General features: G+C 49.3%; 1 protein-coding gene across 2 annotated transcripts in view; it reads right to left on the bottom strand.

Annotated features, from left to right (window-relative positions):
* Positions 1 to 24,126, bottom strand: part of LOC133341452 (sodium/calcium exchanger 1-like) — a 140,139-nt gene extending 116,013 nt beyond the window's left edge. For both annotated transcript variants that reach the window (XM_061550095.1, XM_061550096.1), the window contains exons 1-2: positions 23,609 to 24,126; positions 16,027 to 17,878 (exon numbers count right to left, since the gene is read on the bottom strand). In XM_061550095.1, coding sequence (XP_061406079.1) covers positions 16,027 to 17,804 — 1,778 coding nt within the window. In that variant the 5' untranslated portion in view covers positions 17,805 to 17,878; positions 23,609 to 24,126. The remainder of the gene's footprint in view (positions 1 to 16,026; positions 17,879 to 23,608) is intronic.
* Positions 24,127 to 25,332: the final 1,206 nt, after the last annotated feature.

Raw genomic sequence — 25,332 nt, 5'->3', positions numbered from 1 at the left:
TACTCGCAGATAGCAGTGCATCACACCGTGTGAGAGAATGGCCCGCAGAAGGAGTAATCACAGAACTACTGCTTGCATCCTTGTCAGTGATAATTTTTATCCACGCACAAAGGGCATTGTACTTTCCCACGAGGCCATGTGACAGAGACATGTCCGTGACCTTGGCAGTAAACACAATAGTTGTACTTCTTAGAGCTGAAATGTTGTCAAAATAAGCAAAAAAGTCTCAGTTAATATATTTTGGGGGTTTTGTGCGTTCATTGGTAACCAAACTGAGACCATCAACCCTGCTACACTTGAAACCCCGGTTTAACCACAAGTGGCTACCCAGATTTGAACCCAGGATCTCAGCAGTGCTGGCTTACCGCTCTGACCCCCTCGACCACATAGCCTGCTCATACTTGAACCCGAAGATGATTGCAGCCCTGGATGGGTCTAAAATACCTGGACAAACAATAGTGTATATTTGCTCACTAAACATGGCCGATTGATCCCTTTACGTAATAAGACATTACATCTCTTGCATAAGGTCATGCAAGAGCCTGGAACATGTCAACGAAAGACGGCACGCTCGGTCTCTGGGACCGGGAGGCTGAACAACATCCTTCTGCTGGAATATTAACGCACTTTTCAAATATTTACACGTGTGACATCGCATTCGATACTAACACCAGTGGGCTGGCAAGCAAATATGCAGCATGGGTTAGCAATAGCAGATGGAAAACCAAACACTACAAGAAGCCTGGGAGGAAATCTAAAATTGTAATGTTGCTGTTTAGCCACTGCAGTAAATGTGATGTACATTTGTTATGGCATTTAAATAACCCATCAGCCAACCCTTCACAGACAATTGTTTTCAGTATTTCATAGTAATGACAAAGGTGATTGCACCTTCTTGGAAAATATGCGGCCAAATTAATTGAGATTCATATTGTTGGTTCTTTCGGTAAAGTCACGTAGAAGGGAAATAATAAAATAATAAAAATAAAACAATACACACCTGATGATTGCTTGTGTTGCAATCGAAACGTCGTGAGAATTGTATTGTTTTATTTTTTTATTTTATTATTTCCCTTTTACGTGACTTTACCGAAAGAACCAACAATATGAATCCCTGCAGTCACAAAAGCTTTAAAACGAAATTTATTTGAGATTCCCTTAACTCGGTACAGAACTGGGGACGCTGCCGTGGTTATGACGGTCAGAACACCACAGCTCGCAATCCAGAGGTCGCCGGTTCGATCTCCTACCGGCTTGGCAGCTGAGTGAATGGAAGTTTCTGAAATCCCCCACGCCGTGTCCCTGCCCACCCAGCAGCGTAAGTGGGCTCACGACAGTTTAGTCCAGTGGCTCTTAACCTGGGGGTGTACGCACCCCCCTGGGAGCGCGAGATGCCCTTTCTGGGGGTGCGAGACGCGGCCAGACTTTTTTAGAAGGTAAATCATCCAAAATACATATTAAGCACGGGCACGTTAGTACAACGACTTTGTTACCTCAAACCCTATGTTTTTATTAATGTTATAAAAACACCAAAAACCCAAAATGCTATAAAAACACCAAAAACTATTATCATAATTTGCTACTGGCAAATGAGGTTCCAATGGTGTAAATGCTTACCCCGAGCTCTCATACTCTGATGGTGCATTGCCTTTGAGTTGTGCGCCTTTTGGCGTCATCTGGTCCAACACCATGTGAGACTAGGCTCTAAAGAAAGCTGTCTCGGGTGTGGACCAATCAATTTGAAGGACAGTGCATACATTATCAGAGTTATGTTTTTTTTTGCATTCCGACTGCAGGTATTGTGGTCAATGCAAACATGACTCCTTGTAAAAAAGGTGTCAGTTTTGTTGCCAGATAAAAGGGTAAAAATCCAATTAACATGTTATCAAAACTATTTACGATTGAGAACCAAAGGGGTGCGCGGCTGCGGTGAAGGATAAGCACCATCGGCTTAGTCAATCGGCAGGTCTCGTCTTGTGGGATAACGCGTTTGGAAACATGTCTGGCCAGCGTGGAAGAGCAGACCAATGCCCTCCAGGAGAGGGCATCCATGAGTGGAGGCCGTTGTGCCGACAGTAGCGCGACCACCTCATTGCAGGGCTGCACCTTCACCTTGCTTGATACGAACAGGGGGGAAAGCCACCCCCGCCTCACAACAAACGTTTGTAATCTCAGCATCACAGCACACTTGGTAATACAGCGCGGTGCACTTTAATAAGATCAGTGGCTGAAGTGATTCTTTTACTTTCACCTTGACATCCACAAGTTAATTATTTGAGTTTGCATTGCATATTAAAACAAATCCTGCTCAAATCAACATTGCAGATGTGCTCATCTCCAGTTTACAGCTTTCAGCCAGTGGTAGAAATTCCACATTTCCATGACGGAGGTGGGTATATCCTTAGGACAAGCACCGCGGATTTCCCCACAAACTGGTATTATTTTATCAACCTGGGAGGGATCATGTGCCGAGTCAACCCCCAACTCGGATTTAAACTCACAACCGACTGAATGCGAGCCTGCTAACTCTACCGTGGAGCCACCTTGCAAACGAGCTATTTCTATTTCTTTTCGTCATGCAAATCACGTACGTGTGCGTTACATTTCACGGGAATTATACAGCGGAATAAAGTCAAGCCGAGGATTTTCACGGACTCCCATGTGCGTGGACAACATTAAATTAACCGGATTTCATAAGGCATTTTTGGCAGTTGCGATAATTACAAATTTAATTGATCCGCAACTTCTCGTTTGATCCAACGTAATGGCATCCTGCCAAATTCAAAACGTAGCTGCCAGTTATTTTATTTGTTAATTTAGATGATTTTTTTGTAATCGCGAAAAATACAAATCCAGAGAAGTTAACACAGCCGGCACGTGAACGCAGCGTCTCCTCAATTGAAGCCCGTCTGTAATAAACCCAACGCGTGTATTTATTGTTCTCTAAAACGGACAGTGCCCTGCGAACTTCCAATATGCAATCTCCCAAAGAAGCTACAAAGGGGGGTGGTAGGGGGGGGGCTCTGGGCGAGGGGAGTTGGCGGGGGGGGGGGAGACGTGGCAGAGGGGTTGGATACGTGGGGGGAGACGTGGCAGAGCGGGGGTGTACGTGGGGGGAGACGTGGAGCAGGGAGGCAGCAGAGCGTGCACCAACGAAACTGCCAGTTCGCCATTGCACACCCAGGGCCTACTAAATAAACAAATACACGTGATATACGCAATAAATAAATACATACAAACAAAACACCCGTGCGGGCGGTGTGGCGGGCGGTGTGGTGGACTGTTTGACTCCCTTACACCATCACTGGGCCGAGATGATGAAATGTCTCACGACTTGATGTGGCGACACCGAGAGGGTAGATGGGCGAGGGGTAAGAGATGAGGGTAGGCGAGTGGGGTGGTGATGATGGAGGGGAGGCAGAGAGCGGAGCGGGGATAAAGACGGAAGCAAGAGGGGTAATTGGAGAGAGGGGGGGGTGGTAGGCCTTGGGTTGACGAGCCAATAATAAGTGGAGCCAAACCCTGGCACGGTGGAAAAAAAACACAAGTAAAAACCTGGGTCCACACATCTCCAGAAAACCCAATAAGAGTGGCGCTGGCCACCTCCGCCGCCACCCCCCAGTGAAATTCGGCTGTGGCGGAATCCCTAACAGCCTCACGAATCCACACGCCAGCATCACTTGGCAGCCCAAGAGCATAAGATTGAAGCACTTTCTCGACGGTAATTGTGTGCGATGCCTTCCTGCCCACCACACGTTCCGCGTTGCTTCGGAATAATAAAATGATCTTCGCATTAATCTTCCACCGGTTTCCACTCTGGGTTACCGTGCACCGGCGCCCCCAGAGCCACAGCTTTCTTGCCCTCTCCCCCCCTCCACAAACCCAACTGTCCACTTCCCTGTGACGATAGTTTGGGTTTGGAGGGGGCCGAGCGATATTCAGGGTTCCCGGCACTATCTGGTGAACTCCCAAACAGGTGTAGTGAACTTCCTACGCAACATTCACAGGCTCGCAACAGCAGTAGGAGCATCACGTGACTTGCCTTCGTGCCTCTGGGTGTATGTTCTTCTTCAGCTCAACGTGCGCACGTTATTGGTGCCATGAGTGAATTACCACCTTCAGCTGTAGCATCAGCATCAGCAGCACTAGCATCGTCAAGCCTCTCCTGTGAAGGTTTCCTGGCTTTGTTGAGCAGTTGAGATTTGTGGTCTGGGCTGTGCAGAACTAATGTCTCTGTTGTGACAACGTGTTTGTTGTGTGTGCCTTTTGTTTTGGTACCGATTCTTTATTCATTTTTTTTTATATTCCTTGGTAGTAGGCTTTTCGTTTGCTTGGTACTAGCTGGGTATAAGAGTAGGTCCTTGTATGCAATTAATGTGCAGCGTTGTGGGATGCAATTAGCATGAATGACGCTATATAAAATGAAAGTATAATTAATATAAGCCACATATTTCTGGCTTGCTCTCTCCGTAGTGGTTTCTCAAACCCCTCTATGCAGCCAGCAGCAACAGCAGCTGGGCCAATTACCCCCGGCAAAAACAAACCCGTGGAAACAAATGCCCTCTCCCACCAAATCAGGTGAGTATAGTTATTGTTTAAACAGCTCTCTCAAGACCGGTTGGATGCACCTGTTTGCAACAGGCAGTTCCCCACCACACGAAGCCGTGCGGAGCTTCACAAGAGACAAAAGCCTTTTGCTTCTCTTTAAAATATATATGTAAGGAGAACCCAGTTACGCCGGCTTACCGACCAGCAGCCGTGTAAGAGTTGCAGGGAATGGGCAATCCAAATGTCATTTTTGCCCCCACTGAACGAGATGTCATGCTGGTGAACACCCACGCACACACTTCGAATATCGTGCCTTAATTCCCCAGTAATCGACTATTTTGTCGCTCATCGATTAGGCCAAGGGGGAGGGGGGGGAGCAGATTGTCCTCACCCCAGCCCCTCAGTGCTCCCTCACCCCGTTGCCTCACCACACCTCACCCTCGCAGGAGCGGTGGCGCAGTGGTTAGCGCACTGCGCTACGAACCCGGCGACCCGAGTTCGATTTACGCCCACGGCCAACACCAGGTGACGATTATCTGAACCGGTCCTGGGCCTCGCCCTAGGTCGACCTCAACCTCAAATGAGTACCTGGTGCGGTGTGTAAACATCGCCAGTGGGGAGACAAAGGCGCCCAGGTGAGGTGCTGGCCACCCAACCCCGGCCTTAATAGGTGCTCGCTAACATCACTTGCTCCAACAGTCCGTTCGGGCTATATGTGGAATCTTTGTATTTTGTGTGTGTTGTGTGTGTGCGATACTGGGTAAGTGAACCTCCATACAACGTCTACAGACCGACACTCGTGATGGTGATGGGGACGTGGTGGGGGGGGGGGGTGTCTACGTTGCCATGATTGAATATGCAGTTAGCACAATAATTGTCATTCCGTTTTCCTTCATTTTGAGTTACTCCCCGAATCTGCTGCGCTTACCAGCGCTGTCGTAAAATACCTGCGAACGCTCGGTATACGCAGTGATGTTTCACATCAGTCCCCAAGGAAAACATGCATATTTATTGAGCTGTTAATAAAATAACATAATAATGATATTTGGGGTTTGCCCCTAAAATAACACCAAAAGGAAACGACAAAAAAGGAGCAGAGTCGTGCAGATTCATTCCTGTGTGAAGACATGCCCTCTAACAAAACCTCCACCCACCCCCTCCTTTGCCGCTAGATAACGTCACATCGTACCGCCATACCATTTAATCGAAATAGTAATTGATTACAAATCGATTATTCGACCCAAAGTAATCAATAATCACGATTACTCAAAATACTGGATGTGGTAAACGCCCACCCCTACCTCCCTGCATGAGAATAACTGGGCAAGATTGCCGATTAGGTTTAAAAAAATCCCCAGTTAAAGAGCTTTACAGCTCATCACATTCCTTCAGTATTAAATAAAGATTCTCATAATGGCCAGGGAGGTACTTTACCGTGGAGACGGAGCGATGAAATCACCTGGTGCGGAGGTGCCCGGCAAAATTTAGCATTGCGAGACCGTGAAGGATGGAAACGACTTCTGCAAGGCCTACATCTAGCAGTGGATAGATCATGGCTGATGATGATAACCCAGAATGCACCTCATCCCACCAGATAGCGGAAGCTAAGCAAGTCTGAGCCTGGATGGTGATTGAATGGGTGACCACCACACACCGGCAGGTTGTTTATGAGCGAGTTGCCCGGGCTACGCGGTGGATTAGCAGAGGGCAATGCAGCAAATTGTCACCGTTGTATTGAGCTGCTATGCTCCTCGCAATATTCTCCCTGCGAGGTGGAGGTACAATGAAACAGCCCCCTCGATCCCGTGCAGGGTGGGCGACTCCTCCAGCAGTGGATCGACAAGGGGCTCCGCGTGTACATGCACGCGTAAGCACTGCTCGGATCAGTCGGCTCAGATGACGCACGCTTCGACCTGGCACTCGAGAAGGAAGCCTCGAGGCGCGTGTGCCTGTCACCGGCATGCGCGATGCCAGGCTCGGGGCCCACGTTATGCCCTCGCAGTGCACTAATTCCCGAGCAAAGCCACCCAAGGGGAAGGATCTCACTGGCTTCTGAGGATGACATCAAACTTGCCCCTGTGGATGCAATCGAAAGCGATAATGCCACTTCTGATGGGTAGGCTTCCGCTGCCGTGATGCACTGGCTCTCCGATGCGTCTTTAAGTTGTGCCGTGCGATGTCAAGATAATAAAGTCTGTAAATGACGAGAGAAAAAAATCCATCCTAACAGGAAAATAGTGCAGGCCCGGAAAATTATATTGCTTCAAATGATGCACAGAGACATGCTATAAGCCTTTGTGCATTTTGCAAAAAGCCATCAGCATTTCCTGCCAGAAGTGTATTGTGGTCCTTCTTGTCAGATGTCTGAAATTTCACTAGGAGATGATTAGTAAAATCTGAAGAAGTTCCCAGCATGTGGAGCGAAGCTTCGAACAAAATGCCAAACAACGCATGGCACGACCCGAAATTGCACATCGGCGAGCTGATAATGACACGATTAACACCCAACTGGAATGTTGCCATTCACCCCATAAAATGCCACATACTATTCCTCTAACCAGTAAAATCAATTGAGAAAAAAAAATAATGCATCTCGCTCTATTAGTTTTCATATCAATCACGAGGCCACGTGCAAAATCCATATCGCGCCAACATGAGTGCGCTGCCTCGCCATATATTTCAATCTCCTCTGAAGCATCTTCCAGCGCAAATTAAACACGGGTCATTTTTTCAGAAATCCAATAAATGCCGCACGCACAAATAAGACAACGTCACCATAAAGAAACATAATAACGACAGTCTGCCAGGAGAGGGTGTTTCAAGGTGGGCGCATTAATACTCCGGATGAAATAAAGATGTTTAATTTGTTTCGACATTCTGCAATTTCACTTTGATAATTATTCAAAGCGAACTTCCTTGCGTGACATGTTCTTGCACATTATTGACAAATGGAGATGAAAATTGAGAGAATGTGTAATAAATACGTACACAGATATTGTTTCTCACTCAAAATCACTTGGAATATGCCCAATATCTCATCAAATCTCACAATCTAGCTAGGCAAGCTTTGGCCTGGATCAGTGATTGCATAGACGACCACCATGCACGGCAGGTTGTTATGGGCTGCTGTGTGGCAGCAGAAGGCAGTAAAATGAATTGCTGGATGATACTTCACTGCTGCCCTCCTCTCGGCCCCACGTTCACCAACCCGTACTGTGAGGCATGGTCAAATAATCCAGGATACTATGCAGAGGGCCCTCAACCAGCAATCACCCAGAAGACGCCTAGCAGGAGATTGACAGAAGCAGCAGTGTGCAAGTTTGTTGTCCTGCCCGCACCTCCGATTAGGGGTCCTCTGTGTTTTCCCCTGCAGATGTATAAACGTGTGTTTATAATAGATTTGACTGCGATAAATGTCCACGTGATACGCCACTTCGTTGAGCTATCATTCGTGGCCAAGATCTCTTCTGAAAAGGAGCGATATAGCTCAGTTGGCCTTACATGGTAAAAATTAAATAAACAAAAATTGAGAGGAATAGCATGGTTGGCTAGGCAGTGTGTGAAAGAAGTGTAACATACATACATAATGCAGATGCATTTATGCAAGGATACAGCCCCGTGCGGTGACCAAGAAATGCGCAGACTGCAAATTGGCATGATGTTCCATCGGCACACTCCACCGCGCTGATCACGGCTTTCGAGCAAGAGAAGACAAAGCTCTCTTACTCCGCTCTGCTCTGCTAGTTGACCAGAAAAACGCGCTCATTAGACTTGCGTGCGGGGGGCGGGCGCAGGGACAGCACGCTGATTCCACAGCACAAGATCCTACTCGTTCTGTCACTTCCTCTAAGTTAACGTCCATGTACAGGCACATATATAAAGCAATTATTTTTTTTCACAGCCATTATTTATTTATGTTTTTAAAGGTGTTTTTTTGAAAAGAATATTTCCCCAGTTAAGGATGTGTCCCACAAAGTAAATATGCTGTACTGTATATGCGAGGGCTGTATTTATAGCATGTGTAAATTATAAATGTTTCTGTTCTTTGTCACTCGGCTGCTGGATGAAGGAGGCTTCCCCGTGTTGTTTTGGTCATGGTAGCTTTTCCGACCGTACCTCAAACTGGTCAGCGTGGAGGGAGAGGAGGGGGCATGTGTTCAGCAATGACTCACCACTGATGTTAGCCAAGGCTAGGACTCCAACTCTAGTAACCGGTCCATAGGGAAAGCAGTGCGCTAAATATTACATAACCGTTCCGCTGCATTCGGTCTTCTGCAGTGAGAAGATTAGTGTTGACAGCCTGGCTGACTGTGGGTGGGTGTTTTCATTGCTTAGGAATGAGAATAAATGACAAGCGCATTGCCTACGCGAAAAATAAAAAAAGAGCCCTGCTTCCCAAATATTGAGTGAATGTGCAATCGCTAAAAAAAGAGGCAACCTTAAGAATAATAATAATGATGATGATGATATCCCTGAATAAGTCTCCAGCAGCAACGGGCATGCTCATGCCAGCATTGGGACTAAGCATTGCAGATGCCCCAAATTTGAAGACTGCCACAATCTGATGCGTTGGGTGTCTGCTGTCAAGCATCTTCGGGCGAGCTGGTCTCGAGGAAGGTGATGTCCCCGTGTGTTGACCCGTTGCCAGAGTGATCATCGTAGTGCATTAATTCACCCTCCGCCCATCACTCTCTCCGCTGTCGTTCCCCTACTCTTTCTCTTTGCCCACCGCTCCTTCGCTCTCCTCCTTCAGATCACAACTAGGTTCTTCTCCAGATCCGTTCATCGGCAGTGAATGCGGCCAATCCCCCTTGCATTGTGCAGTTTTGTGTCCATCTCCCCAACAGAGAGGTTCTTTGCCGATAAACATGTGGCAGTTCAGAAAAATATTTGTTAAAAAGTGTACAAATAAACTCGTGTGTGGGACGGATATGTGGAGGCATATTATCTACCACGTATCCTGGTTCTCTTTTTCAAAGTTTGTTCTGTTGAAAATATACACAAAAAATTTCATTTTAAGCATTGCGGATGCATGCACGGTTGAGCTGATACGACGGTGCAACGTGAATTTTTTTAAATGCTCCCTGGAAATCCACGACGGGCGCACGCTCTGCGCGGCACTGCAGACGGAAATAAATCCAGGATATAACGGCTGTGCACGCCTGCCCGCGCCGCTCGGCAATTAAAGCACTCGTTTATTTTCCCGATCCTGCCTCTTCCCGCCGGACGTGAATAGCGGGCATTCTCAAGTGTTGATGAGCCACCTCCAACAACGTGTGCCACAGCAAACGAACCCGCAGGCGATGAAGCAAGATGAATATTTTAGAGAGTAGTGGCATCAAATGAGGGCACAGCGTGGCGCCTGTTTGGCATGGTCACCTGGTGCAAAGCAGGGCCACCTAGATAGCTGGGGGGGGGGGGGGGGGGGCAAAAGGGACAATATGCCCCGGGCTTCACAAAACATTGTTTGCCGCGAATGAATAAGCCCCCCCCCCCCCCCACGCTCCACATGGCATGCTGCCCTGGGCCTCCAGAAACGTCTGAGCAGCCCAGGGTAGAAGGGATTAAATAGGACCCCCCCCCCACCCCCCGTAAAATGTCCCCGTCTTCTTCGTAGCTCGGCACCTGGACCATTCCAAATCGTGGGCCTTGGTGCGGTTGCACCGCCTGCACTCTTGACAGCTGAGCCGCTGGCGTTGGACAACAATTTTAATTCGAAAGACAATAAGACCGTTACTTTTAACCATTGGCTTGTTAGCCTCATTGCAGCATGACTAATTATGTACTCGCTGAGCGTATTTATTTTATGAGGACCAAATAAATAACTTATCAGGTCGGTTGAGCGGCCAGCACCTGCCATGGTCTCATCATTGCCACTACACAGAACAAAGTGGCACGCAAACAGTGGCGCGCACACACAATGGCACAACGACAGAGCCCCCGTGTAGCCTCAACATACTTTTGGGAGCAAGTGCTGTTAGCGTGCACCTATGAAGGCCGATACGGCACACGAGGGGGTTGGTGGCCAGCACCACGCCCGGCTGCCTTTGTCTCCCCAGTGGCGATGTTTACACACCACACGAGGTACTAATTTTAGGCTGAGTCGACCTAGGGGAGGTCCAGGCACAGTTGTCCAGATAATGGGCGTGCACACACAGTGGCACGTGGCAAATGAATTGCCCTGTGAGTCGGCGATGACGTTCGCAACGCGCTCACAGAACATAAAGCTTCTGTTGGCACCGGATTGCAACGTGGACTAAAAATGTGTTCGCCAGATGCCATGTTCGCCTTGGCTCTATTTCCAAAGTAAGAGAAGCCCCGTCATTCACTCTGCATTACAATTGTCGTGCACGCAACACAAATACACTCAGGTCCTCCGAGAATACTAATTAAGCTCAAGATTAAATTTTACACGGGCAAATTCGCACGATACGTTTGCATGGGATCTGCTTTCACTGCCATTCCACCCTTGCCTCGGGTCACATCCATAATTTCAGCAATCACGTGCTTTGTTTGGATATCCACTCTAATTGGATCATTAAAACAAAAAATTAAGCTTAAAAGGTGGTGTTATCTTGTTGGTTCTTTCGGTAAAGTCACGTAGAAGGGAAATAATAACCCCTGCAGTCACGAAAGCTTTAAATCGAAATTTAGGTGGTGTTATGTTGGTATTTTTTGTCACGGTATGAATTAGTTATTGCCACTTAGGCCTTTCAAAGCTAATTTCCCAGCATCCGACCCGAGCAATCGGTTCTCATGATAAATGTACAACCCTGACTGGGACGCATTCATCTCCATTTCAAAGGTATAGTTCCAAGAGAGGTTGTGCGAGTTAAATGGCAATTAATTACCATGGTTCGATTCCACAATTCTAAAGGTTTACCATAACACTTTATTAATTACAGTAGTCCCTTGGTAAACGGTGACATCGGTTAGCGGTTTATTTGGTTAATGTTTCACCTCCCGTAGGACCCCCATGGGTTCGACTCACGTTAAAATGTTGATCAACGTCACGTTGACGTTATGCACACGGGCGCCAATTTCGGCCAATTCAAGCGCTTGTAATTGGGGCCGAGCCATGCCCTCATCCAATCAGCAACGCCCATTTATGAGTGTTTATATCTCGACTGGCTTTGTTTACATTGTGTTTTCTGTTTAAATTATGTTTTGTTTTAACATGTAATTCCTATATTCGATTGACAGTTATTTCAGCTGACAGTAGTTTTCGTGAAACGGATAAAAAAACTTCACCCGAGGGACTGCTGTACGGAAATATATTAAGGGGTTTGTGGCTCAAAAATAACGATTACATGGAGATGAATGCTTTATACTCTAAATGAGTTTCATACTATATTTGCTGAATGTTCTCAAATAGGCAGTCGGTAGGTCTAAATGGAGCCGCTTAACAACAGCCACTGTAGAAAGTGATTTGATAATTGCCTCACTTCGCGTAGCATATTTTTTAAAATAAAAATACAAACTTCAGTTTGTCACAGGCAACATATTTTCTAAAAATGTATCGAAAAAAATTATAAATGCCAGGTCTTTGTCGTAGCTGCATAGCAGCAGAATTTTAAAAACCAAGCCTAATTTAATTGTACAGAGCGTTGCTGGCGATTACATCCAGCTTCTTCCTCAGGCGTTTAAGAAAAGTTCAGTCCTCGCGGGAAATTGTCACAATCTTGTTTGTATTCAACATACCGATTCGCAAAAAAAGCAAGTCAATGATGAGCATATTTGGCCACATCACAACTTGATTTGACTGGCATTGCCGGATGGTGGAGGGTTATGGTAAAAAAAGAAAATGGCGTTATATCTTCACAATATAACCTCATATAAGTTAATTGTTGAATCAGACTATATTACCACGAAAATAACGTGCTGCCCAAAGGCCACACACCTTTCACGACGCCCAAAACGGGCGATGGTAAAAGCCTCACGGTCTGGACGACTGCAGGAGAAACGTCGCGGCAATTAATTCTCGAGACTGATGTGGAGCAGTTTGCGACAGTTTGAGGGTCTTAAAAAACTGACACCTTTATACAAGGCCTCATATTGTAAATACTTACCCCGAGCTCTCAATACTCTGATAGCGCGCTGTTTTTGAGTTGTACGCCTATTGGCGTCTTCTGGTCCAACACCAATGGAGACTAGGCTCTAAGAAAAGCTGTCTCGGGTGTGGACCAATCAACTTCAAGGACAGTGCATATCATTATCACAGTTGTTTTTTTTTTTTTGCATTTTGACTGCTTGTGTTGTGGTTATTGCAAACATGATGCCTTGTATAAAGGTGTCAGTTTTGTACCAGTTTAAATGGTAAAAACCTACTACTATATTTTGCCACTGGTAAAGGAGGTCTTATAGAGTTTGAAGGTCTCTTGAAAATTAATTTTGCCGTTCCAGTGTCATCCCCCTCCCCTCCCCCTGGAGAAACGAGGGGTGAAACTGCACGCCGGATGGCTTATAATGGGCATAATAGTGTTCAACATAAAAAAAAAACATTCGGAGATAATCTTCAGCGATAAGGAAATGTAATATTGATGGAACACTAAACATTTTTTTTCTTCCTTGGACTCTCGGAGCTTTGCTGTGAGGGTCGTCTGGCAGGAGAGAATATCTAATTAAATTCATCGTGCAACACGGTGGGAGGTGGGATGGAGGGGGGAGGAGGGCACGGGGGGCAAGGAATCAGTAACCTCTTCTAAGACATCATTTTTCTTTGCCTGGCCTGCTAATTATTTTGCACCGACTGACATCTTTTTTGTTTATACGGAGCACAGGAAAAAAAAATAACCCACACTAAAAACATGTTGCAAGTCATTGCATGAATAACCCTGACCACCAGGCACAAGTCAATATTAAAAATGCAAAAGGCAAAATATCGTAAAAAATTAAAACATTAGGATTCCCACATACAGCATGTAATGCGCCTTTTAGAAATAAGGCTAATGAAACCCTTGGCAGAGAATGCCCTCAAGATGGTGCTTTTGGAATAAATTAATTTTTAAAAATCACTTAAATCCTGTAATGAGGAGCTGGTGGGGAGGAGCAAATGTTTGTTTAGACTTTCCGTAAAAGGCAAGGGTGGGCAGACCCAGGGGAGGAAGAGAAAATCTCCGCGGGATATTTGTCTCTGGGCTCGTACGCGGAAAACCCGAACGCACGTCACCAATATCGCTGGTGCGATAGCAAAACCAAAATGCGTATCCTCGCCCCCCCCCCCCCCCCCACCGAGACATCTTACAACGACACGCTCGCGTGACCGGACGCGCGCGTTGCAGACGTGCGCTCACAGAATTCCACTCGCAAGGCAACGCTGTTTTTTTTTCGTGTTTTGGCTGTAACCGGGCTTCTATGGTGTAACCAGGTCCCCATTTCAAATTATTTTTTATATTTCCCACTGGGTTTTACCTGCGCCCAAACAAAACCTGCATCTAAGATCTACAAAACGTGTAAATGTTGCGGTGTGTGTACAGCGCCCCCCCCCCCCCCCCCCCATTTTATTTTCAATCCACTGCTGGATGAGGAGGGTCTCCCTTAAAGCATGCAGATCGTGGAGGTTAATCGACCAAACTCCACCCACGCTGATCAGCGCGAGTTGGCAAAAGGCGGCCAGCATGGACTCCCGGAGCATAGACGTACAGTACAGCAAAATATGCTTTTGCGCTACCCTCTGCTGACCACCACGTAGCCACCCACAACAACCTCATGTGCACGGTGGAATGGTCACCCATCCAAAAGCTATACAGGCTCAAACCCGCTTAGCTTCCGAGGTCGGATTAAATCAGCCGCAAAGCCGGGTCATTTGGCCTTAGGCAGGTCGGCAAACACTTGCACGTACGATTGATCATAGGTTGCTAGGGGTCAGTGTGGGGGGGAGGGGGTTAAAGCATATAGAGAGAACAAAGTAAGCTCTATGACAGCTGCCCCTTCAATCTGTCTATTCACACCCACGGTGCAGTGGCTTGTGCACAACATATTCCATTGCTTGCCATCTTCAATATCAATTTTTGTTTGAAATACCGTGGCTGTATGCCTCAAGGTTCTGTGCACTTGCCAATTTTTCCCCCCTTTTTTGGATGCTGAATTTTGCCCGTGTGGTATCATCCTGTCTCGATTAAATTTAGATTTTTATTGTCAAGTCAAAATCCAGACACGTGCATTATTACCAAATTACAACGAGCCGCCCTCACTCGCGTGTCGTTGACATGTGGGGCAGACCCAAAGGCTTTTATCGCGGTGCCGGCTGCAAGCGGTATTTGTAACTTATCAACAACAGCGCCGGCACGGTTCGGCTTAGGCGAGAGATCACTGCGTTTGCACAGTTTCATTTGACGTTCATATTTGCGCCGCAGAGAGATAGAACGACGGAGTCCGTCCCCGCCAAACGCGTCTCGCGCGCAACGATATGGCAGGGCACCCCCGGCCATCCAAAGCTCGGCCACGCGAGCGTCATCAGCATCCCACGCGCGACCACTAACACCACTGGCACCGCTTGCATTCATATGCCAGGCACACGAGCACCGCGCACTGTACGCACGGCCGTGTAGGCGCGAGGGCTTGAGCACCCGTTGTTAATCGTCGCGGTTCGGCGTCTTCAGGCGGACACGAGGCGAACGGGCGGTCGTTTGTCCGGCGCCTTGCGCGGGTTCGTTTTAATTGCGTTCGACACAATGGGCAGAGTGAGTTGCGCTCGTGAATAAAACACACGCGCAGGCACGATTGGTGGACAGATACGCCGCGCCCAGGGCGGTATTACCAGGCTCATTGCCCGCGATGATCCCACGGACGGACCAGAACAAAGTAGCCGCGCTGCCGACTGAATAGGAACGGCGTCGGGTAAATTGTCCATTCGGTGGAAAGTGTCAGGCGTGTGTGAAAGCCCTGTAAAGCCCCGGTCAGGATCATTGTGTATGCGTCGCAGTGAGGACAAAATCCCACTGTTGCACTTTTGATTATTAGAGCTAAGAAAAAAAAAGTCAACAAATAAATGAATGGAAAACACATGACAATAATGCAGCAGCACCCTTTACATCTTTTTTTTCTTTCTGCAGGCCCAATGAAAACATTTGTTCCTGGACATGGAAAACGCTCATGCGTGACACAATTCCAGCGTTGCGTTACAAACCTGGCTGCGCCCTCTAAGTGCAATAAACAGCCGGCTGTGACAGTATTATCTCTGCGACAGCTGCTACAGCAGCAGCAGCAAGACGAACAAGACCATGACGATACGGTCTGCTGTGTATTTACAAGTCTATTACGGTTAACCAAACCTAAACAACTATAGCTTTATTGTTTCTTTTGTTTCATCGAACAACGAGGTTGCCAACAGATCAGCATTCATCGTGAGCGTGCGAAACAGAGCTTGCCTTCCTCGTACCGTGTGTCCACCGTACCTGTGTCATTTAAATTCGTTACAGCGACAGATGGACAACACAATGTGCAGAGAGGTGCAATCGCGGCGCGCCGCGTACTCACACGATCTCGTCGTTGTGAAACTCGAGCTCGCCGAAGGAATCCTCGTAATCGTCGCCGCTGCCATGCGCCGTCCCCTCCATGGTGCGGTACGGCACGACGACGGTGCCGCGGGCGCCCGACGTCCTCATCACCTTCGCCTCCATGACGCCGACGCTCTCGCTCACGCGCATCACCTTCTCCTCGAACATGAAGATGCCCGCGTGGTCGTCGTCAAAGATGGTGACCGTGGCCACCGTGGGCTCCACCAGCAGGGCCTTCGGCAGGCTCACGTGGTTGATCTCCGGCCCGTCCTCCGTCACCTCCGCCTCGACGTCAGAGAGGCGCACGTAGAAGTGTTCGTCCTCCTCGAAGATGTCGTCGTCGATGATGCTGATCGAGATCTCCTTCTGGGTCTCGCCCGGCTTGAAGACGATCTTCCCCTCGCTGAACTCGAAGTCCGAGCCGGCCGTGGCGGTCCCGTTCTCCGTCTTGTAGCGCACGCTCACGAAGCCGCTCGTGTCGCCGCCCTTGCGCGACACCGTCAGGATGCACGAGCCGCAGTTCTCGAAGCACTGGTACGCGCCCGGTTCGAAGCAGATCTTGCTCACGAAGTCGCTCTCGCCGTCGCTCTCGATGTTCTGGACGCTCATGGCCTTGCGCGCCTGGTCAGCCGCGTGCTTCTTCAGAATGTTGCCGGCACCCGTCATCATGCGGATCGCCTGAATGCGGTAGAACGCGCGGCTCTTCTGCTGCTGGGTGAGCGCCTGGTAGTTGGCGAGCTCCACCAGCTGGTCCAGGTCCTTCTCTGGGTACTTCTGCTTCAGCTCTTTGAGCAGCTTGATCATGTCGCGCCGGCTCTCGTCGATGTCTTTCTCGTCCCCGTCGACGAGCATCCCGTCGGGCACGACGTCGGTCTCGTAGTTGAGCATCCTGCCGTCCATCTCGATGTTCATGCGGGGCCGGTCGCCCTCCGTCTCGATGATGATGCCCCTGTGCTTGTCGGCGCGGTACTTCTTGTACATGTACTTGTAGAAGAGGAGGCGGCGGTCGGCGACCCAGGCGAACACCACGCAGATGGGGAAGAACATGAACGTGAGCAGGGCCTCCCAGATGTCGACGACATTCGGAGAGATCACGGCCAGGATCAAGTAGAGCCAGATGTACGCGAAGATGCTCCACGCGGCCGTCACGAAGAACACGCGCAGGTGCTTGATCTTGCGCGTCTCGCCGTCGGGGATGGAGTACACGCAGATGGCGATGATGACGAACATGTTGAAGGCGGCGCTCCCGACGATGGTGCTGGGGCCCAGCTCGCCGGCTTCGAAGCCGTGGCCGCAGATCTCGATGATGGAGAGCAAGATCTCAGGGGCCGAGGAGCCCAGGGCCATCAGCGTGAGGTTGGAGACGGTCTCGTTCCACACGCGCACCGTGGTGGTGGTCGTCTCACCGTCGGGCCGCTTGATGGTGATCTCCTTCTCCTGCGACGTGATCACCTCGATGGAGGCCATGAAGCGGTCGGCGATGATCGACACTCCCAGGAACATGTAGATGAGAGCGACAAAGTACACGATCGCTCGGGCCACCTTGTCGCCCACCGACGGATTGTTCGGCACCCATATTGGGAGGATGATGCCGCTCGCGCATTCGTAGGAACCGTAGCAATCCTTGGTGATGTTGGCTCTGCTTTTGAGGTAAGGGTCATCGGAAGAGTCCGCCGCGGTGATCAACTGCGCTAGCAAGACGATCGCTCCCACGCGGAGGCACAAGGAAGTCCTGACGCCGAGGGTCGCTCTGGCCATTCTTAGTTTCTGTTCTTTATCGGAAGCAATGTGAGAAAACTCGTCGCTCCTGAGAGGGACGTCCCGGTCGTCACCTGTATCGGAAAAAGATAAAACTTCTTTAAAGATGATTGCGAGAAGAAGAAGAATAAAAAAGTGTGGCCGTATTTACCCACTATTAAACGCAACCCCCCCCCCTTTCGAAGCAATTACTGGCGCTGCGTGTTATAATCCAGTAGGTCCGTGTCCTTTTTTTTTAATCACACGGTTTCTGAGCACAGGTCCAAAGATCAGCAACAAACAGCACCATCGAAGTTGTAATGGATAAGAGTAAACACGTTTGTTGAATGAGCAAGGTTATACGAGCTTAGGTAAAAGGGACGGTTGTGTGCCAAAAGATGTTTATAACTTTATTAACATCGGGGCATACGTTTGAGGTGCATGTTACTTTCCGGTGCGGCTTATAGTCCGGAGAAAACGGTAATTTGAGGAGGTCACAGATCGCTCGTGAAAAAAGTTTGGAACACTGTTCTGGGGAATATTATGGTATGCCGCATCCATCTGGTCCGATTTTTGCTCTCGTTTTTTTGTTACTATAAAACGAGTACATGTGATTATAGGAATATAGGGTGGAATAATATAGCATTAGTATGGATAGGCATATCTTAGTACTCTCGTGGTAGTGCCTTACGGGCGCCGTGGCGGCGAGATGTTAACTACCTCGCCCGGTATACAGGTAATCGTGTGTTCGATCTTAACCCTGACACCCGTATATTTGCAGTTTGCATGGTCTCCCCGTGGTTTTGTGGATTTTTCTCCAGGTCTTTAAATTTTTCCCTTCACATTTAGAAACGTGTGTTTAGAGTATTTGGCTGCTATACGTTTCCACAAGATAAGCCACTTTGTTGAATCTATCATTTGTGGCCAGGTCGCTTCTGAAAATGAGCTATACAGCTCAGTGGGGCCTTATCTGATCAAATACAACAGTTATAGTTAGCGATGCCGATAATCCTACTCCGAGGCAGCCGAGGTAGGCAGCGTTCTGGAAAATATGGAGTGAGGCATTAATCCCTGGGTGCGAGCGATAATGATCCCATATATAGCACAACGTTCAGCGATGACCTGAAGGGACCTTTCACAGACCTTGGCTTGCGCGCAAATTCTTTGACAATTGTCTTGAAAAACCCACTTGGTAAAAAAAAAAAGATTCGGTGCGCACATGAATCGGGTAACAGATACACGGCTGGCTACGTTTGGTGCGAAAGAAGTTCAACATACATCCGTTGGGACAGATGCTGTTAGCGAGTGAATAGCACCTATGAAGGCCGAGACAGCACACCAACGGATTGGTGGACAGCTCCACGTCCGGCAGCCCGTTGTCTCCCCAGTGTTGATGCTGACACACTGCTCCACAGACTCATTTTAGGCTGAGTTGCCCTAGGGAAGACCCAGGCCCGTTTCAAACATTCGCCACTCTTATTGGGACACAAGCGAAGCAGGAAATGGAGCCGCCAGGCTCGTAGGACAGTGCGCTTCACCACTGCGCCGCCGCTTCCCACAAATGAACAGGCGAGCACAAAGACAAAGATCCCCCGTATAGCCTTAACAGACTGTAGGGGCAAGTGCTGTTTGCGAGCACCTATAAAGGGGCACGGCACGCGAGGGGGTGGGTGGCGATGTTTACACATCGCACCAAGTACTCATTTGAGGCTGAGTCGACCTCGGGGAGGCCTAGGACCGGTTCAGACAATCGTCACCGGTGTTGGCCGTGAGCGGGAATCGAACCCGGGTCGCTAGGTTCGTAGCGCAGCGCACTAACCACTACACTACCGCTCCCCACTCGGGCAAGCATGCACACACGTGCACGGATCATTTGAGCTCTTGTCGTGCGACGCACCAAAAACGAAATCCTGAAAGCGTTGATGCCGTGAGGTTTCATCGCGTGGACTTCCAAGTGCAATCGCCAGGCGTTTTTGCCTTAAGGGTAGAGATGCTGGTGCTCTGGAAGAGCTCTGGCACCCGAATCACAGGGCAAATCATCATCGCAAGAATGACGGCAAAATAGTCTGTCTCGCGTGTTAACGCCACAGAGAGTTAACTTGTTTCGATTTAAAACTTTCGTGACTGCAGGGATTCATATTATTGGTTCTTTCGGTAAAGTCACGTAGAAGGAAAATAATAAAATAATAATAATTTATAAAATTAAATTCTCACTAGCCAAACTTAGCGGTGTTCATTGGGACGCTATCTTTCCGACAGCTGTTCTTCACGAGGACGGCTGCTTGTGTTGTGGCCGAAACATCGTGAGAATTGTATTTAATACATTTATATATTTTTTTATTTTTTTATTTCCCTTCTACGTGACTTTTCCGAAAGAACCAAGAATAAGTTAACTTGTTTTTTTATAATAATCAATCCCACACTGAATGAGGACCTCCATCATGCAGGAAGTTGGAGGGAGGGTGGTTATTTGACCATACTTCACCACGCTGGTCAGTGCGGGTTTGCTGAAAGCGGGATAGCATAGAAGTATTGTACAACCGCGCATGTGGCTGTACTGCCCACTGCTGCCAACCCCGTTAATTACGCAGCCGAGAACACCCGCTAGGCATTGTGGTCACAGATCCAAGCAATATCCAAGCTCAGCACTGCTTAGCTCCTGCGGTCTGATGAAATCAGGTGCATTGTGAATGATTCGTTCATAGGCAGCCGAGTATCATGACTGCTTCTCGGGGGGGTCGTGCGACATTGGGATGCTTGGTCAATTTCACCCGTGCGCGTTTGGCTTTTCACGGGGTGGCAGCACTGCCACCTCCTGGCTGCGTCACAGCCCCCATGGCTACAACACTTGGCAAGCCCTCATGGTTACCCGTTAAGTCACTACACAGGCTCAAACCAGCTTAGCTTACATGTAACACCATCAGACATTCTGGATGATTTTACAATATTTATGATCGATATTAATCTATCAGACTATTTTTTTTATTTTACCAGGTAAGGCCTACTGAGCTATATAGAGCTCTTTTTCAGAAGGGACCTGGTCACAAATAATGGCTCAACGAATTGGCTTATCATGTGGAAGTGTATAGCAACCAAATCATCTAAACGCATGTTTGTAAATGGAGGGAAAAACCCGAGGACCCGAAGAAAAATCCACGCGAGCATGGGGAGAGAGGAGACGTGCCACCTCCAACCATACAGGTGTCAAAATGGGAATCGAACCCATGGCCGCCTGCATACCAGGCGACGGAGTTAACATATCGCACCAAGCGAGCGGACACCAATCTATACACATACCGCCCTTTTGTGATGGCACCGTAGGACGAAACCCTCCCGTACACCGTATGCGACTTGTGGGACCTATCTGACCGCACTTCGACACGCTGGCGAGTACGAGTTGGTGAAGGCGACGGGGGAGCCAATGGCCGGTTTCAGATAGCACCCGCCGATAGTCGTCTTCTCATCGACCATTGAGCAACTATCTGCCGTGGTTTCGTTTTTTTCCCGTTTCGACATCGTGCGCGAATTTGAGCCCGTGCGCTTTCGATTCGACCCGGCAACGACAGCGACATTTACCAGCCAAGCCCAGCCACCCACAAATGCCACCAACCCGTCACCGTGGGTCTCTCACTCGCAGCTGCGCGAGTATTTTTGCACTAAATTATTACATCAGGCTCGTCGTCTATGCAGTCAGCACGTTGTAATCGGTGGTTCAAATCGTGTTTGCTCGTTATCCTCTGCTGCCTGCGTAGTCTGGGAACTGCCTTCTCCCAGCCATCCGTGCCATCGACTCCTCTGGCTCGAGTCCCAGATGAAATTAAGAGCTTCCACGTCTGCCTATGACTGCCTCTCTCCATACAAAATCGATACTCTACGCCGACCGCTTCTTTACAGCATCTTAAGACGCGATCCGTACATTGACGCTATCTAAATCGACACTCTATTCACTCGCAGGGAGACCCATAGACTCACATAGGGACCCAGACTCACGCAGACCTGAAGATTCCACAAAAGACCACCCCCCCCTCCCCGAGACTCGCACAGAGATCCACTGTTTCTGCACAGCTTCTTGACACGTCACATGCTAAACAAGTCCACATTGCATTGCAATGCACTGCACCTGTCACTCATTCGTGTACGACAACCATCTTACATCGCCTGTCACAGCGAGGCACGACATTCCTCGTATGCAGACCTGCCGCAGACTGCTGGGAGAAAGCGCTGTTAAGCGGCACAACGCGGGCGTGAATGTGACCAGCACCACGCCCGGCTGCCTTTGTATCCCCGGCGGTGATGTTTACACACCGCACTAGCTATTCATTTAAGGTCGAGTCGACCTAGGGGAGGGGGAGAAAATGCCCTGGACCCGTTCAGATATTCATCACCGCTGTTGGCCGTGAGTGGCAAGCGAACTCGGGTTACCTTGGGTCGGTAGTGCGGCGCGCTAACGACTGCGCCACCCACCACCCACCACGTCGCCTGCGACCAGGGCGCGTAGATAGACACATACACACGTGATACAACACGTGTGTGTGTGTGTACACACACGATACAACACGTGTGTGTGTGTGTACACACACGATACAACACGTGTGTGTGTGTGTACACACACGATACAACACGTGTGTGTGTGTACACACACGATACAACACGTGTGTGTGTGTGTGTACACACACGATACAACACGTGTGTGTGTGTACACACACGATACAACACGTGTGTGTGTGTGTGTACACACACGATACAACACGTGTGTGTGTGTGTGTACACACACGATACAACACGTGTGTGTGTGTGTGTGTACACACACGATACAACACGTGTGTGTGTGTGTGTACACACACGATACAACACGTGTGTGTGTGTGTGTGTACACACACGATACAACACGTGTGTGTGTGTGTGTGTACACACACGATACAACACGTGTGTGTGTGTACACACACGATACAACACGTGTGTGTGTATACACACGTGTTGTATCGTGTGTGTGTGTACACACACGATACAACACGTGTGTGTGTGTACACACACGATTACAACACGTGTGTGTGTGTACACACACGATACAACACGTGTGTGTGTGTACACACACGATACAACACGTGTGTGTGTGTACACACACGATACAACACGTGTGTGTGTGTACACACACGATACAACACGTGTGTGTGTACACACACGATACAACACGTGTGTGTGTGTGTACACACGAGGCGATGGGGCCATCGACTCGGACGCGTGAATGGAGCGCCCGAAGCTCCGCAAGCGCCTCTCTCGCTCTCTCTGGCTCGTCAATCGACATCCGTGGCAAGCCATCGGCGATCGCTTCGCCGTTGATGAGACGCAGGCTGTCGAAACTGCTCCCGAGTTTTACGCTTGCACTTGACACAATGCTGCTGGATAGTAGTTCGACTGGCAAGCCAGTGGTGGGGCTGATGGGCTATGTGTACGTTACGCGCGTACACGTGGAGACACTGAGCGTGGTGAATGTGCTTCTCCGATGCGTATTTCTCCACGGCGCGCTGCAAATAAATTCTCTCCCCCCTTTGATGTCGGGTTGTCTTTGCGCCCACTCATCACCACCACCACCACCATCAACCACTGCGACTACAACTACCACGAGCGTCTCCGCCGTGATCCCCGTTGCACCGTGGAGTTGTAGCGCTTTGCGTGATGTGCGCTCACTGATGAAGCTCTGCCGTGTTGCTACTAAAACTACTACTGCTGATAATGCTGCTGCCACTCGCTTGCTGCCAGTACCTGGTGGCCAATGGACGAACGCAGGCAGCGAGTGAGAGAGACAACGGAGAGGGATAACGTACCTGTTTGACGCGATCAGCACGCCATCTCACTTGCGCCAAGCGCGGCTGCCTCTCAACTGCTGCTGACGATGATGATGATGACGACGACGACGACGGTGATGAGTGATGTGGCGACGCTGCTGCTGCTGTTGCTGCTGCGTGCCTGCACGCACACACGGTTGTGCTCTGCGCGTCTCCCTCCTCCTCCTCCTCCAGTCGCTCTTCGCTTTGCTCGGCGGCTGGGGTTGGGCTTCGTGCGTGTATGGTGGTGGGAGGGAGCGGTGGCGCAGCGGTTAGCGCGCACTTGCTCTACACACGCGGCCACCTGCTGAGATTGATTGCCGGCTGTCGGCTGCCGAGGATTATTGTCTGAACCGGTTCTCTGCCTGGCCTGCCTGCCTGCCCTGAAGTCGTCCTCTCCGTGGGTGAATAAACCACATCGGCACCGAAAAGACAAAGGCGGCCGCGCGTGGTGCCGTGTAATTCGCGTGTGCTGGGATCTTTGAAGGCGCCCCAGTGCTGTGTGGATGAAGCCAGAGAGCGAGAGATGTGGTGGGGGGGGGGAAACCGCAGATTTTGACTTTATCGTTTTATAGGGCGTGCGATGGGGGTGAGGGGTAGGGGTGGGGGTGAGGGGAAGGCGAGAGCTAAAAATAATTGAAAGCAGAAAGAGGTGATAATGCATTTTCTCCGTGACAGCAGCCCCCGTGTACAGCAACCGCCAGTCGCGTTGATTTGGCCACGCGTAGACTCACATAAGGCACTCACTCTCATCTCCCGTGAGTGGGTTATCACTTGCGAGAGATGCCACCTATGTATGTACAGTATATGTTGAACTTCTTTCGCGCCGTACGTAGTGAATCGTGCTAATCGGAGATGCCACGACCCCCCCTTCCCACCCCCGAGTCTCCGGTTTTGTTGTCTTCACAATCCCCCTCTCACCCATTGGGCGTAATACTGCACCGCTCTTGTGGATATTACAAAATATTTCCAACGCTAATTAACTCCCCATACTTATCTTGTGGACATTAACCAACATATACACAGCGCTTATTAATTGCCTCTGTTCGTGGTTATGTTCACATCGTGCCCGAAATGTAATACAGAAATACCCCTACGTACGTCTCCCGCCCCGTGTACGGAGTTTCGCAAATGCGTCGTCACTTTATTACGACTACCACGACCTGAGTCACCTCAACCGCACACTTGCGTCGCTGACGGCATCGTCCGGTCCTGTCTCGTTATCCGTCGCCTTCACCACCACCACCACCACCACACTTACCCTGTAACTCGCTTAGGATTGACGTCGTTTCCATAGTCGTCGTCGCACATTTCAGGAACGCATCCCCGACGTAAATCGGGGTACTGCTCGAAGCGCGGTGTATACGTCGCATGCACGTGTCCAAATGCAATTCTGTAAAGCCGTTTTGGTCAATCCACTGCTGGATGAAGGGGGCCTCTCTACACACCTGTTGCGGGTCTTGTGTAGGTGAGGAGCATTAGACGTGGGGAGCATAGAAGTACAATACAAAAGCAGATATACCGTACTACACTCAACGCAATTTGTTGCCGAACGCATAACCCTCGCCCGGCCTGGTTCTGTCCATGGAGGTGACCCATACAAATACTAACCAGGCTCAACCCGACTTAGCTCGCCAGATCCGATGAGATTTCGTGCTCATTCCGAGTGATTTGGTGGTGGGCGCACTTACGCACATGTGTTTGTGTTTCTTATACATGGCAAT

This window comes from Lethenteron reissneri, chromosome 11 (assembly GCF_015708825.2).
Source record: "Lethenteron reissneri isolate LAM-NWPU_2019-01 chromosome 11, ASM1570882v1, whole genome shotgun sequence".
Taxonomy (NCBI): Eukaryota; Metazoa; Chordata; class Hyperoartia; order Petromyzontiformes; family Petromyzontidae; genus Lethenteron; species Lethenteron reissneri.
Note: the sequence above shows the minus strand (reverse complement) of the source record. Positions and strands in the feature narration are given on the sequence as shown.